This window comes from Carassius auratus, chromosome 47, assembly GCF_003368295.1.
Source record: "Carassius auratus strain Wakin chromosome 47, ASM336829v1, whole genome shotgun sequence".
NCBI classification, from domain to species: Eukaryota; Metazoa; Chordata; class Actinopteri; order Cypriniformes; family Cyprinidae; genus Carassius; species Carassius auratus.
In genome coordinates, this window is record NC_039289.1 from 13,743,294 (window position 1) to 13,758,557 (window position 15,264).

Here is a 15,264-nt window from a genome sequence, read left to right on the forward strand (position 1 = left end):
CTGCCCATTTATTAGCATGTATTAGCATTATTTATCTGTAGTCAGTAAACAAATGCTGCGTTACACAGTTTTTGTATATAGACATCCCAACAAGCATTTGGAAACTTAAAACGCACACTTCAAAATTTATAGATATTTCACAAAAAAAAGTTACACGTCTATGGTGTCTTTGATAACATCATAAAAATATTTAGGCTGTGATCAATATAAAAAGAAAAACTATTCCAACATTTTTAAATATATTGTTTGATCATCCTTAATGGATATTTCTAGCATATTTAACTTTAACAGTGAATTAAAAGTATTTTCTTTCTAGTGCACATTGTCAAATCTTATAAATGGACATAAAAAGCATATTTGAGTGTATCCCATATTTAATACAGAAACAATAGACATAACTCTAAAGCCGATCCTGGAACATGGGATAAGATCAGTTTAACATTTTAGAAATTTGCAACAAGTGAAGAATTAATTTCTTGTAATTACTTGACAAAAGCCTAAGAAAGTAAAAATACATCACATTATAATAGATTTGACCCAACAACATTGACGTAGATAAATATGTGAATGTTATATCATTGTTTGGAATGCATATAAAAAATTAAAAAAAAACACCCACGGACAAAAAGACAATTGATTTGGTATAAATGGTAATTCTGAATCACTGGAGATTTTGCATAGTTGTTTTTAACAAAGACAAAATTATAACTGACCAGCGCTGACCCGAAACATTAATTCTGCCATCTACATATAACTTTGAATTCATTACCTGTAAGTAGAATGAAAAATTCCAAAAGAAAACGCCAAATATGTCCCATAATGCTCATGTGGATGAGATATCCTTTTGTTTCCGCTCACCGTTTACTTTCACAAATGAAATCTGATGACTTTCCTGGCACTATCATGTGTGGTTACATGTTGTTTAACACCTCTGGTAACCACTGACCTATCCTATTTTAATAGCTTTGTATCCGTTTGGTTGAACTCATTAGTGATCTACTGTAACTTGTTTTTCCTGTACATGAAAAAACATGTTCAGTGCTACACATTTAATTAGAGGAAAGAACATCAGATTCACACTTGAGCTATTATGGCTCTTCAAGACATTATAAAATCTATGTTAGCATATTAAATCCACTTGAAAATATTTCCATTTGTTTTATAGTTCTAGATTTCCACAAACTGTCCTTGATTGTATGGTACTCAACATACTGCATTTTGAAAAGTATTTTCTTGTGGCTTTTTTACAGTCACATATTAAATTAATAACTATCATCAACTATAATTATTAATTTAGAAATGTATTAAACCGTTTATTTCAAAATATATATTTAACTTTTTACCACAATAACTTAAATGGATAAATCCTTTAAAACAAATAAACAAACAAACACCAAAATCAGAAGCAAAAGCAAAGTTTGTGTGATATTTAAATAATATTTAATTTTATCTAATATTAGAATATTTGATAATAACAGTGACAAAAGTCATTGCCATTCATGATACCAAAGCCAACAAAACATCTTTTGGGTAAAACAGATAAAACAGAATGTCAGATTCAGTCTAAACACAAATACATGCTAAATACCAATACAAATACAAATACTAATACTAATACTTATTTATACAACTTTCTAGAGACTAAATGTCTATGGGATAGGAAAGGGAAATCCTGTCATGATATACTCTCACTTTAGTTATTCCAAAAGAAACAGTTGCAAGTATTATTATTTTTCCCTTTTTTTACCATAAAGTCAGTGGTTACTGTCCACATATTTGATCATCAACATTCTTCAGAATATTTTCTGTTGTGTTTGAAACAACTTGTGGATGAGAAAATGATGATAGAATTGTCATTTTTGGTGAACTACAAAAGGTAGAGTATTTTGGTGAAGATCCCTTGCATTACATCATAAATAAATCATGGCCCCATTGACATCATCAGATTTATATATTATATATTATGGCCTTTTGTCTAGATTTTAAAAGTGGAGCCACAGATCATAATTGTGCCTAAACTCACAATGATAAAGAGAATATACATTATAAAGAGCACGCGGTCAATGACATTAACAAACATGATCCATTCATCTTTTCTGTTGTCATTATTGAATTGCTCTTCAACTTGGTGGCGGATGGCCAATAAATCTTTACTCATCTTCTTCATTTCATCAAGACATTGTTCCCAGACTCTCACTTGACTTCCACTAACTAGTTCTTCCTTTGGAATGTCAATCATGGCATTGTCAGTCATGCTGTTTTTGTTGAAAGTGCTCTCAGATCTGTTTGCTGTTGGAAAGAAACAAGACCACCGTTGATAAACATAGTTTACACCAATGATATGAATTCCAATATCAGGAAATTACCAATAACTCTATTTCAGAACCATCCTGGAAGATATCTTTCTGCCAAAAAGAATCTTACCTACAATGTGTTTATCACAAGATTTCTTCATACGAATAAGTGGAGCAAGATATTCCAGAACCAGAATCCTGAGCCACTTAGGTAACGGAGGAAAGTCACGGCAACCACACTTGACATTGGTGATGAAGATAGTCTCAAGGAGACTTACTACCATCAAGGCCAAGCAGAGAGAGAAAAAAACATCTACGTCGAGAGAGAAAGACAAGATTGGAGGTGAAGAACGATCACCTATACTGCTGAAAAGATCAGATTAGAGTCATGGACTTCGTTTCCCAAAAGCACTGTAGAGACCATTGATACTATTGATGGCCTACAATGCTTTTGGGAAATGTAGCCCAGGTTAGTTTATGCCAGAAGTTTGAGCAGAAAAACTCAAGCCAGGGGTGCCCAATCCTGTTCCTGGAGTTCGAACTATCTGCAGATTTCAGTTCCAATCCTAATCGAACTCTCATGTCTTTCATCATCAAGTGCTTCTGAAAATCTGAATAAGATGCTTCAGTTGGAAGGTAGATCTCCAGAAACAGGATTAGGTACCCTGGACTCAAGCTGTTTAACCAGGATGATCTTCATGATACAACTGGTCAGCTTAAGTATTTCTGTTATATCTCTACAAAGCTAGCTGTTACCATTCCAATTCATCTCAAGGATGGATGTCATTGAAGAAACATGCTCCCAGTTGGTTATGTTATGACAGAGGTGTCCAACCCTGTTCCTGGAGGGCCATTGTCCAGCAGAGTATACCTCTAACCCATAGACTGTAAAAAGGAAGGATGATGCATCTCCAGTAGTAATTACTTTGGAGCCCGAGTCTGTGCAGTAGTGGTAATAAATTGGAGCTGCGGTATCGAAGTCTTGCCCAAATCCCATTGACACAATCGCAGGCTCATATTTATGACACCACACCCAATTTTTATAGCAACAAAATAACTAATTTAAAGGTAACTTATTAGAAAAACAAACACTTGAACATACATCAGCATAATAAGAACTACCTAAAAAGATGCAAACCATCTTTGGGAAAATTTATTTGACTCTTTAACTCTGCAGGATACTGGCTCTCCAGGAGAAGAATTTGACATCCCTGACTTACCAGCCCTTACTGGGCCATTCTAACCAGCCAAACTTTGGTTTTCTCAAGAAAGTATTTCTGTGTAGGTTCAGGTTGCACCAGCATCCCATTCTGGAGACCATCAACTTATGCTGGTGACCATCAGGGACCATTTTTTAGCAGTTGCAATAAGAATGATAAGGATTGAGGACATACTTATGAGCGGTAAGTTATTTCCTGTGACTGGCAGCATCTCGTTCATTAACAGCAGGAAGACTGTGTAACCCAAAATCAGGGTCATTTTGAAGGAAACACGGTCCACCTCTTGAGGAGGCAGCAGGAAGCTGAAGAGATCCAAAGAAAGCAGGAAGCTGCTGGGAATCAGGAGGTTCACAACATACATCGTAGCTCGACGTCTCAAGACAATCTAGTCCACAATGAGTGAGAACATTAGTTTTATCAAGCATACATCTAATTTCACAGTAGAAACAATAATACAAATGGGCGAATTCACTAAGTTGGACAGCTTTTGTGTGGTATTTCCTACTTGTACTGTATATCAATGTTTATTGGTGTCACTTTTGTCCTCTGCTGTTGGTTTTTTTTCATTTTACATCCTTTTCTTCAGCTAATTCTTTAAAAGTAAAGACCAACTGTGAGTGTTTCCACCTAGTGGACCCAACAATTAATGTAATTCCTGGCATGTGTGCAAATAACAAATTCAGATGCACAATGGTTAAAGAGATGGACTTGTAACCTGAAGGTTGTGGGTTTAGTTCTCAGTACCAGTAGGAAATGTATGTGTGGAGTGAATGAAGAGCACTCTCTTCCACATTCAAAACCCAAGACTGAGGTCCCTTTGAGCAAGGCTTTAGTGCCAACCTTAATTAAATACACATCAATTAGCTAATCATGTTCAGCGTTTGAATTGCCCACTATACCCTCATTTACTATTCCCTACATTAGTCCACCAATATAGTCCAATACTAACATATGCCGCGTTCACACCGAAATTACCCAGAACAATTGTACCAGGAACTTTTTTCCCCAGGAACTATTTTCCCCCCAGACCTGTTGCTTTCTGTGTTTCCACCACAGTCTAAAGTACTGTGAAGATTATGCAAATAGCCTGGCGACGTAGGTCTGCGCTCGTTTCTCATTTCTCTTCAAAGGACGCACATTTTGGAACTTGATTCCTCGGTAGTTCAGACTTGGAATTCATTCAAGGCGTGGAGCTCACGTCTCCGAAATCGGTGAAACATTTTTAAATAGGCGCTGTCTTTATAAATAAAACACAAATTTAAGTTTTAAATAGAGCTGTAGTCAAGTCCAGCTTTGTCGAGTCCAAGTCAAGTTCAGGACTAGTCAAATCCGAGTCCAAAGAGGTTTGAGTCTGAGTCCAAAAGTTTCGAGTCCAAGTCAAGACTGAGTACAAATGAGAGAAAAAAGGATCCTCTTCAAGCCGACATACTTAACTACTGATAATGCAAGTGATGTGAGAGACAGCGTATCTCCTATTCTAAGAAAATAATTTTACATTATTAGTTGTAATGATCAAAAAGCATGTGCAAAGTAATAACTCTGCAGGAATGGGGTCTCCAAACTAGATCCTGGAGGGCCAATGCCCTGAAAAGTTTAGCTCCAACTGGCTCCAACTGGCTTTTTAAGCTCTGTCTAGTAAGAGCTTGATTAGCTGGTTCAAGTGTGTTTAATTAGGGTTGGGGCTAAACGCTAAAAGATACTGCGCCTCTAGAACAGAGTTTGGAGCTGTAGGGTCAAATAATTTTTATGTACTTTATTAAAATTTGATTTACTATCTAATGCTGCTGTTTGCTGACATTATGTCTGTGGTCAAAAATTAAAATGACTGATGCCTTGGCACAGCACACACACGCAAAGCTCGGGATATGACAAATGCGCGCAGTTAAGGCTAGAAGGGATACGTTTGGCTCTACTGGCCGTGCGCACATAAATACAGCTACATTTTTGTCATACTGTACTAGGGCTTGCATAGAAAGGGTCGAGCGCTGACGAAACAATCGAATACTCGAGCATGCGTTAACCATAATGCGTACAAAGAGTTTGCAAGTCCAGTGTTTGCTAGATAACAATTGAGCCAGAGGATTAGTGCAATATTATACACAGACCTCTAAAGTCACGAGTGTGAATGAATGAACTTTATGAGTGAAAAGAGCGCAAATCAAACAGCACTGCTGTTGTCTCTCCGTGCATCTCTCAGAAATCAGAGCTTTGCAAGAGCAATTTCACCTATAATAATAGATCATACACGTTATATAATTTGTAAATATTTAAAAGGCAATTATTTAAACTGCTATGATATGATAGGCATGAATGGAATAAGCACAGCATGCTCCCCAATCAAACAGCCATGTTGCGCGTCTCAGTCTCTCAAAAACCAAACCAGTTCACTCTCAAGAGTAGGTTAATAATCAGCTTAGATACAGATACATTTTCTACTTGTCTTACATGTTTGCATCCCAAAAATGTTTTTGATTGTTACATATACAAATACCGGCTGTCACATGAAAATTTTTATATGTATAAAATTTACATATGTAATTGTTGCATAAGGCTATACATTAATAAGTGTTTATTGATACAAAAATATTAAAGTTTTAATTTACAATACCATGAACCACGAGTATTATTTTTTAAATAATAAAATTTAGTAGAAATCAGTAGTCTTGCAATTAAATTAGTATTTCGTTATTGTAAATGGTAAGTTTAAGGCTATCTAGGTGTAGACGTGAATAAAACACAATCCAACAGCTAGAAAATGAAATAAAAAATTTTTCAGAAAGCAGCATGTGCAACGCTGGTCATGCACATCCTTTCCCGGAAAAAAATTTAAAGCTAAGCCAGATGGAAAAAAAAAACACAGCTGATCATAGCTGTACAAGGATAGTCATTTTTTAAATGAATTTATCAGCAGAGCTACTGCAATACTGCAAGGGAAATCTATTTATCCTTTGCAGAAACTTCTGCGTCTTCATGGAGAGCATGGTTCCCCAGCAACAGCAGACTCCACTGGAGTGCAAGCGCAGGCTACAGAGTGCTTTGGATAAAAGGAGGAAGTGGCGCACCTAGAATTTTCAGTCACGACATCATGCAAATCTAGTTTTGGTTTGAAGGATAATAATAATAATAATAATAATGTCCGAGTCGATAGAAAAATGTCTCGAGTCCGGACTCGAGTCCACGACCGGATTCGGGTACTACAGCTCTAGTTTTTTTAAACCACTACATTCTCACCTGAAATACTTTTAAAATTACATTTAATGACACGATAACAGTAATATTTTGAAAATTATCCGAATAAATGGTGGTTGAAATCACAATGCTGCGTGAACTTAACATGTTTAGCACCCAAGTCTTGCCCCTGAAAGTTCCAGAACTTTGAAAAAGTACCACATCGCCAGCAGGGACTTTCTGAGGGACATTTTTTTACCCGGAACCTTATTTCGTTCCTGGTTCCTGTGGTGGAAATACACAGAGTACCAGCCCAAAGTCCCTAGTTCCTGGGTAAAGTTCCTGCGGTGGAAACGTGGCTATAGATGCTGCGTGTGCAATTCACAGTAGTCTGGATCACAGTAGTGCGATTAGCTGCACCAAATCATGTTGCTAATCTTAGTGAATTCCCCCTAGAGCTATAATGCCACCAACATAAACAATGAGGTTATCCCATTTCTCTCCATGAAAGTCCTCTTCAGTTTTTTTTGCCCGCATGTCTATCAGCTCCCACTCTCCTTTAGTTGTTATTGCTTTAAGAGAATTTTTGAATATCTCCTCAATGGGCAGCAAGAAGAACAACTGAACATCATCACCTGTAGAAAAAGAGACCAACAGGTACAATAGAATTACAAGCAGACAATCAGCAACATCCATGTCTAACTTCTGTTTACTCACGAGTGTGTTTGTAAGAGTTGAAAGTATATGAACAGTTCTGAAAATCAAATGGAAAGGTGTAGATGTCCAGTTTGCAGGAGCTGATTACATGAAACGGCCGCCCATCAAGCACATGACCAGTGGAGTTCACATAGACGTAATATGTTTCTGGTGCTCGGTTTTCATCCATGCTGCAAATTAATTGCAGATAGCAGGTTTAAAGGTAATGGAGGTCCACTGCAAGTGCATAATTATGATCAACACTATTTTTCCCGCTAGTCAATATTCAAAGGTGTTAAATTCAATATTTGAAACTTACAATTCATTAATGATAATGTCTGGAACCCATATCTTCTCTCTTGGTAGTGAAATCTTTTCTGCTCCACACTCCGCAGGATCCCAGCTCAAACCTTCAATCTGCCATGTCTAAAAAAATAACAATTAAACTAGTCCTATTGCTACTAATGCCTGAAAGTATTTAGCAGCGTAAAATGTGTATGGATTAATACCAGATCTACACCAGGGCTGTGCAATATTTATTATCTTTGATTATATCATAAATGTGTTTTTTAACAAAGTGCAAGATGACATTTTCGAGTATTTCACTCAATTTGCAAAAAAAAAAAAAAAAAAAAAAATTTGAGAGTCCAAGCATTCACTGTTATGGCAGCAAAAAAATCCACGTGTTCGCTTCTGTATTCCGTCTGAGATAGCAAACCATCTCCAAAATTTCCTCCAGCTCCAAACCAGCTGTCCAATCAAAGAACAGAGACGTAGACGCTAAGCGTAAGCGCCAAATTTAAGATTGTGCTGTAGTTTAGGTTAGGGAAATCGAAAACAACCACGGATATGGAGACACGGGATGCTATTTGCTCTGTTGTGGAGAATATTCCCCGTATTTGCCAACTGAAACCTTATCAAGAAGAGTGTTGGTTTCACATTTTGAATGGAGGTGATATTGTGGCCAAACTCTTGACAGGTTTTGGGAAAAGTTTATTTTATAAAACGTTACCAATCGTCAGCGAGAAACTAGGGAGGCCAAAGACACTTACGGATACACCAATGATTTTAAACTTCAGACAAGCCCACCATGATGGGAAAAGTAAACGCTTGTCAATTATGCCCTTCCAGATTCCAGATTTTGGTATTACCAGGCTAAAACATCAGTGCCATTTTCTTAAATATTAGCACGTGCACACAATTGCTAATATGATATTAATTTTATACAACAGTTCAAAAACATGAAGTTAATATTGAGTATGTTGCATTTTAGACAAAATATTGTCAGATTTTTCTGTTTTGCCAATGGTAATATATTCAGACTCAAACATTTGTGCATATCAGAGCAACACTGCAGCAGCGTTTCATTCCTGAATGAATCTGTTTTTGAATGAATAATTTGAGTCAGTGATTCAGTGATCAATTCATAAATCACTTGCTTTGTTTCTAAATGAATCAGCTGTTTTGAATGATTCATTTGAATGAATGATTCAAAAAATCACTCATTAAGACCTACTGGCGGCTTAAGTGTCATACGTATTTATTTATCCGTGCCAGGCCTAAACCAACCAAGGTACCAACACAAAAACACACTCAGCAAAATATTGTTTAATTATCAGTATTATTATTTTTGGTCAATATCGGACATCCTTAGTCCAAACAGTGTGATTGTTGACTCTTACCATCCTCACCCACACATATGTTTCCAACACCTGTGCTTTTTCATTCTGAAAGGGAAAATATATGTAATATGTAATGATTTCTGTAATACTTAGTGGGATTAATACTATGAAAATAGTACATGGTTTTGTAAATCTCAAGTCAAAGTTGCTTACCACTCCTAAGATTCCATAGAGAGTCAAGTCCACGGTGACGTTGGTGGGAGTGCTCAGACTTATAACTGGCCTTGCATCGCTGTAAAGGATGACTTCCTTTTTCATGGCATTAAGGAGCGATTTAGTTGTTGGTTCTGAACAGTTTAGTGACTGTACGGATCCTAGCAAGAGATCTGAAAGAGCAAAAACCTGAATAAAGCATCTGGAATTTTCTACAAAAATAGTGGACAATGCAGTTTGTTAATTAATGCATGTTTTTTTCTGCTACCAAATCACCTCAATTTTTCTAGCTGTAAAACTCAGTCTTTTGAAATAGAAAAATTGAAAAAAAAGATTTGAATGGAAATTATTCTTACATTGTATAATGAAGCAGTTGGTGATCAACTGGAACCAAGTAAGAGTGGCATACCATGTTCTAACCTGTTGAATACAATTGCAATATATGACATATAATCACAAAATATAATGTGACTGACTAAATAAAGCAAAACTTGTATTACCAAGATTCTTCAACATTACAAAGAAATTAAACTGAACATAAACAAATTAATTTTATAATATAATTGATAAAGGGAAAATAACAATAATAAATGGAACAGTAAATGTAATGGTTATAACTGTTAAGTAACTATTATTATAGCTATTAATCTATCTTTTAAAACTAGAACAATGTATTTAAAAGTTGTTGTTGTTTTTTTGCCCTGTACACATAAAATGAAATATTACAACACAAAATACAGTCTTACCTCCATTCTTGGAAGACGGATAGAACCATCAGTCCTCAACAAACTGGACTGCAAGTAAATGATTAGCAGACTTTTTTATGGGTGGGGGTTTATATAGCAGAACGGAGAGTGAAGATAACGTAAATACTAGCTTTTTATGTGAACTATTTTTTTACACAAATTAGAATAACCACAACAGGGGGCAATGCCTTTTCACATCTCCCATAAATCAAAGCATTTTTCTTAATGTAATATAGCTAAAACAATTCAATCTCAATATTCATTAAAATTCATTATATAATTATTCACGTATTTGGGTCAAAACTCTTTTTTATTCAGTCAAAAGGACCATCAGCCATTTTTTTTTGAGGGTGGATAGCTTGAAGTTGCAGTAGTGAAGACTGGATCAGACTGGGGCCTGAAGCTGAATTTAAGCAGGTAAGAAAAGGTCTCACAGATGTTTCATAGCATGATAAAGGTCTTGGCAAGTTAGCAACATTTTGATACTTGGTTTCAGATGATATGCTTTCATGCAGGTTGTATGTTATCCAAGCAACAACCTCCCACTCTCTCTTGAGAACACTAAAGTGAATTAAACTGTTATTCGTCAACTGGCCGCTAGAGGCTGGCTGCAAAAGGGAGTTAATCACATAGTCTCCCCATGTTAAATGGGTCATATGATGCGATTTCACATTTTAATTTCTCTTTGGAGTGTTACAGGTTTCAAAGACTAAAGTCTCAAATCCAAAGAGATATTCTTTATAAAAGTTAAGACCACGCCCCACGAAAAATGGCTCAACAAGACACGCCCCCACATCTCTGTCACTGTGTGGGAAGATTTGCATAACACTGCCCAAATGAACACGCAAATAGAGAAGGTGCAACTTTGATTTTCACTATAGTATTGTTGTCACTGCTGCCACAATGTTGTGGAGATGCTGTGTGTTTCAAAATTAGTTTGTTTGGCCTTCCAAAAGAGGATAATATATGCTTTGTTATGCCTGCAGCTGATCCATGCTGGTCCCTGAGGAAATACATCAACTTTGTCCCATGGATCGCCGGATTGGCTTTAAAGGCCATCTTTCAATTTAATTGTATAACTTAATTGATACAGAATCTTGTATGAAAATGTTAATTTAAAAAGACATCCATATGTTTTACAACACCCACGGGCAGAAATGAAGAAAAAAGTGTACCTATTCTAAGTTACGCTCCTTGTCCCAGAGAACGCGTCATATGACGTAACAACGTAACGCCCTGGTTCTCACTGTGGGTTTAGGTCATGGGTGCCCAACCCTGCTCCTGGCAATCGACTGTCCTTCAAAGTCTAGCTCCATTCCTAATCAAACACACCTGCCTTTCATTTTTAGGTGAGCCTGAAGACCTTAATTAGTTGCTTCAGCTGTGTTTGATTAGGATTGGAGCTGAACTTTACAGGACAGTCGATCGCCAGGAGTAGTGTTGAGCATCCAGGGTTTACGCAGTATGAGAGGTGGTAACAGAAAAGATATTGTTGTTATCGTTAGTATAGTTATAGTAAGTTTTTGTAACAATGACTGTATTTACATGAACAGCATATTCCCGTGCTAACTGGAACACTAAATGCTTTCATACACGTACTCTGCAGTACATGCAAGCTCATTTACATAATGTCCGTTGGAAATACTAATAGGGGAGTAGTATAACAGCCGGCTAAGATCGGAATTCCAGGTGGCTGGTTATGTTGTTCAGATATACGGACCAAACGCTTGATATCTGCAGAAGCGGAACATGCGGACACCTAGGTCTGAAAGCAGTTACTGATTAAAAATCAGCTAGCAATTTCTACAAAATTTCACGATAAACTATGTTGTGCAGAAATGCACAGCATTTCCGTCCCTGTCCAGACTAGCTGACCGTCACAGACGTCATTCATTTAAAATCTGGGATCAAAATGAAACATTTTAAGACAGATGTTGCTGGCGTAGATGGTGACAATCTACATGGGTGCTTGAAAAACATCAAAGTTGACAGCAATATTGTTAAATATGGTTTATTAAAGATACTGCAATGTGATAAACATGGAGACAACATTAGCCACAATTAGCTATAGCCTGTGGTCCTTCCACCGATTCTCCTCACACCACAACTCTATCTCTCTCCTCTGTCCATTTACCTTTCCCCTCTCGCCCCTCTCGCCTAGGCGGCGTAATTATACGGCAATGGCCAATAGTAAGAGTTGACATTAACTCCAACTGCAACCTCTTCACTGTCTGACTCCATTACGAAGAGATGAGATTTACCGGCTGTTGCGTCACTTCCGATCAAAGCGAAAGTAATTTAACTCACAATTTCTTAAAAAAATAAATAATTAATGCACATTTATGATTAAGTTCTTCATGCAAATCAAGTTCCTACACTATTTATCTACATTCATTCACAGCACAATTCGTACAGCTGAGTCTTTACTCATTTAGCTACAGTAGCAAAACATGTTATACATTGCAATCCTTTAATTTTTTTATATTTTCCATGTTTGTGTGCTGCTTGTGTGTCCCTTTGTTTAATAAGCAGCTTGTACGTGCTGGGTGCACAATACGCAAAGCAACGCGTAAAACACAGTATAAGTCATTATAATCAGTAATTAAGTCCCCACTGGATGCAACAAATGCCACGTTTGTAATGGATTTCATTGATTTTGTCTCGGTGCTCCGGGACACATGGCATCACAGTATGGTGAGAAGCGTAACATTTCCGTCACATGTTTGAGGCATTCGACCAATCACGCACTGGATAGCTGGCCAAACAGAGCACACCTCACTTTTCAGACTGATGAGCTTCGTAAAAATCAATACGTTACAGAATGTCGGGGGTATAGAGCAGAAAAAATTATGTACAGTATGTGGAAAATATATATATTTTTTTTTCTTAAGCTGCATAAACACATTGCATTACACCAAATACACAAAATAATGTTGTTTTTAATGTTTCACCTTCAAAAACTCTCTTCAGAAAACATGGGTGACTTCAAGGACACTATGTCCATGTTTTTATACAGTCTATGATGTTAACATGCAGCCAAAAAACAAACAAACAAAAAACTATATTACAAATAATTTTCCATGGTTGACTGGACTGGACGACTGAACACTTTTAATCCGAAAGTCATTAAAACTTTGAATAAAAATATTGCATTAGCCCCCTTAGGTTTCATTAAATCATCTCCTATTTATGCACTTACTGTACATGAGATTATTTTTATTTTGTAGTATTGTAGTATTCAAAAATACTTTTGACATTTAAACAACTCGATTTTCAAAGATCTTTGTAACCACTTAACAAAAATAATACCTCTGTATCGATGAGAGCACCTCCATAAAATACAATGCTTAATGATTTTCTGTTTACGATGGACAATAAATATTAGCTTAGCTTTCTAAAACAAGCACAGTTGCAGATTTAGTTATATATGTCTTGTAATTTACACAAAAAATATTGGCAAACGAAAACGAGGAATAAAACCTCAAATGTTCTCCTGCTCAGGCAGAGACCACAAGGGCTTGATGGATCATACAAACCAAGCAAACCAAGATTGAGAGTTGGGTTAGAGCACTTACACTATGTAAATTTGAGCAACCTGCATATCTGATTTAAATCAAACAAATGGATCCAGCATTGTGTTTGATCTCTTTGCCATCTTCTTAAAAGTTTGGTTCTAGCAAAAGATGTTGACAAACCTCAGCTGAGTTTTGCAGAAACTTTATGTTTTTGCCTTTCTTCCACACTGAGACTAAGAGTTTTTTCAAGCAATAACTATGCTTTCTGAAGACGTTTTCCCAAGTGGATAGGTTTGAAAATGTAATTATCACGTTGAAGTGTGGACTGTGAAAATGATGTTCATGTTAATAATATTGCTTAAGAAAAATTTAGATGAAGAATATTTATTCACGAAAGATGAAGACATTGGTATTTTAGACTATTCAATGAATGGCGATTGAGTGCTGGTTGCAGGGCTGGCCCTAGCATTTTAGGGGCCCAAGATTTTCAAAAGATGCCCCCCTCTCATAACCACCCCCATCTACCATTGTATTCATCTTACACTGACACTTTATTGAAATGTTATTTTAGGATCATTCAAGTGATATTATAGTTTTTGTTAATATATTTATTATATATATTGTATATATTGATATGTATATATATGTACTTTTATTATATATATTGAATTAGTGAAATAGTAAAAGCATTTTATTTCAGTTAACATTTATTTATTTTTTCAACGATATATATATATATATATATATATATATATATATATATATATATATATATATATATATATTTTTTTTTTTTTTTAGTTAACTATAATAACCCTGTTGTAAAAGAAAAAATACCTGTCTTAATAATATTCTCAATACATAAATATGAAGATTTATCTGCTTTTAATGATAACTTTTAACTTTTAAAAATGTAAAACCTTAACCATCACTTTTATTTATGAAAATTTAGTGACATTATTGCTTTAATAAAGCAAGAACTCCTGGATTATGCAAAGTAAAGAAAATAATAATATATTATTATTATTATCAATAATAATACATAATAATCTATTTTGGGGTGGCATTTGGACTGCCTTGTTTTATTCCTGATTAAAATGTTAAAATGTTGTATAAACAAATGTTTGAATAAAGATATTGTATATTTCAACATTTGTGTTACTTGATAAACACCAAAGTGCTAAAAAATCTGAATGGCTTTTTGAAAACATGTAAATACTGTTTGAATTCAGAAGTTGCACTTTGTGTGTAGGGGTTACCAAGCTAACGGTCTATTTCTGCTGTTTCTAAAGCGCCACCTGCTGTCAGAGTGAACTTGCATTTTTGTTCTGCACGTCTGCTGCTTTGTTCACATCGATTAGAAAATCAGACCGAACTTTTACACAGCAAAATCGCAGCGCAGCGTTGTAAAGCTTAACTGATTGATGGAAAATAAAATAATATATGTGACCTAAAAATCTAAACCATTTTGAAAGTAATGATATGAAATAGTCACGTATTTTGAAGAGCCCAAGACAACAATACTGTTCATTTTCATAACGGTTGTTACACTGGCACAGCGCGTCTTCAAAGTGCTCGCAGCATGATGCAACAGAAGCCATTTCAACAATAAACTTTCAAAATACATCACATACCGTAATGTTGTTCACTTCTATTCTCTTTTCCAACCAATCTACATCAGATTTATAGTGCTGCCTCTTCATTTTCAAACATTAACACATGCGACTGAAACTTTTTAAAAGTTATTATAATCAAGCATTACAGTCTGAACCCTGACAAATATTTAAACT

General features: G+C 35.7%; 1 protein-coding gene and 1 long non-coding RNA gene across 2 annotated transcripts in view; both read right to left on the reverse strand.

Annotated features, from left to right (window-relative positions):
- The window catches only part of LOC113065170 (uncharacterized), a 38,171-nt gene that overhangs the window by 15,132 nt on the left and 7,775 nt on the right, over positions 1-15,264 (reverse strand). The window lies entirely within an intron of this gene.
- LOC113065167 (5-hydroxytryptamine receptor 3A-like) lies at positions 1,418-10,049 on the reverse strand. Its single transcript, XM_026236399.1, has 10 exons — positions 9,960-10,049; positions 9,570-9,633; positions 9,214-9,386; positions 9,061-9,105; positions 7,698-7,804; positions 7,400-7,569; positions 7,157-7,317; positions 3,689-3,899; positions 2,425-2,607; positions 1,418-2,289 (listed from the first exon to the last, which is right to left on the reverse strand). Exons 1-10 carry the CDS (start codon positions 9,963-9,965, stop codon positions 1,976-1,978), a joined length of 1,434 nt encoding a protein of 477 aa, XP_026092184.1. The 5' UTR covers positions 9,966-10,049; the 3' UTR covers positions 1,418-1,975.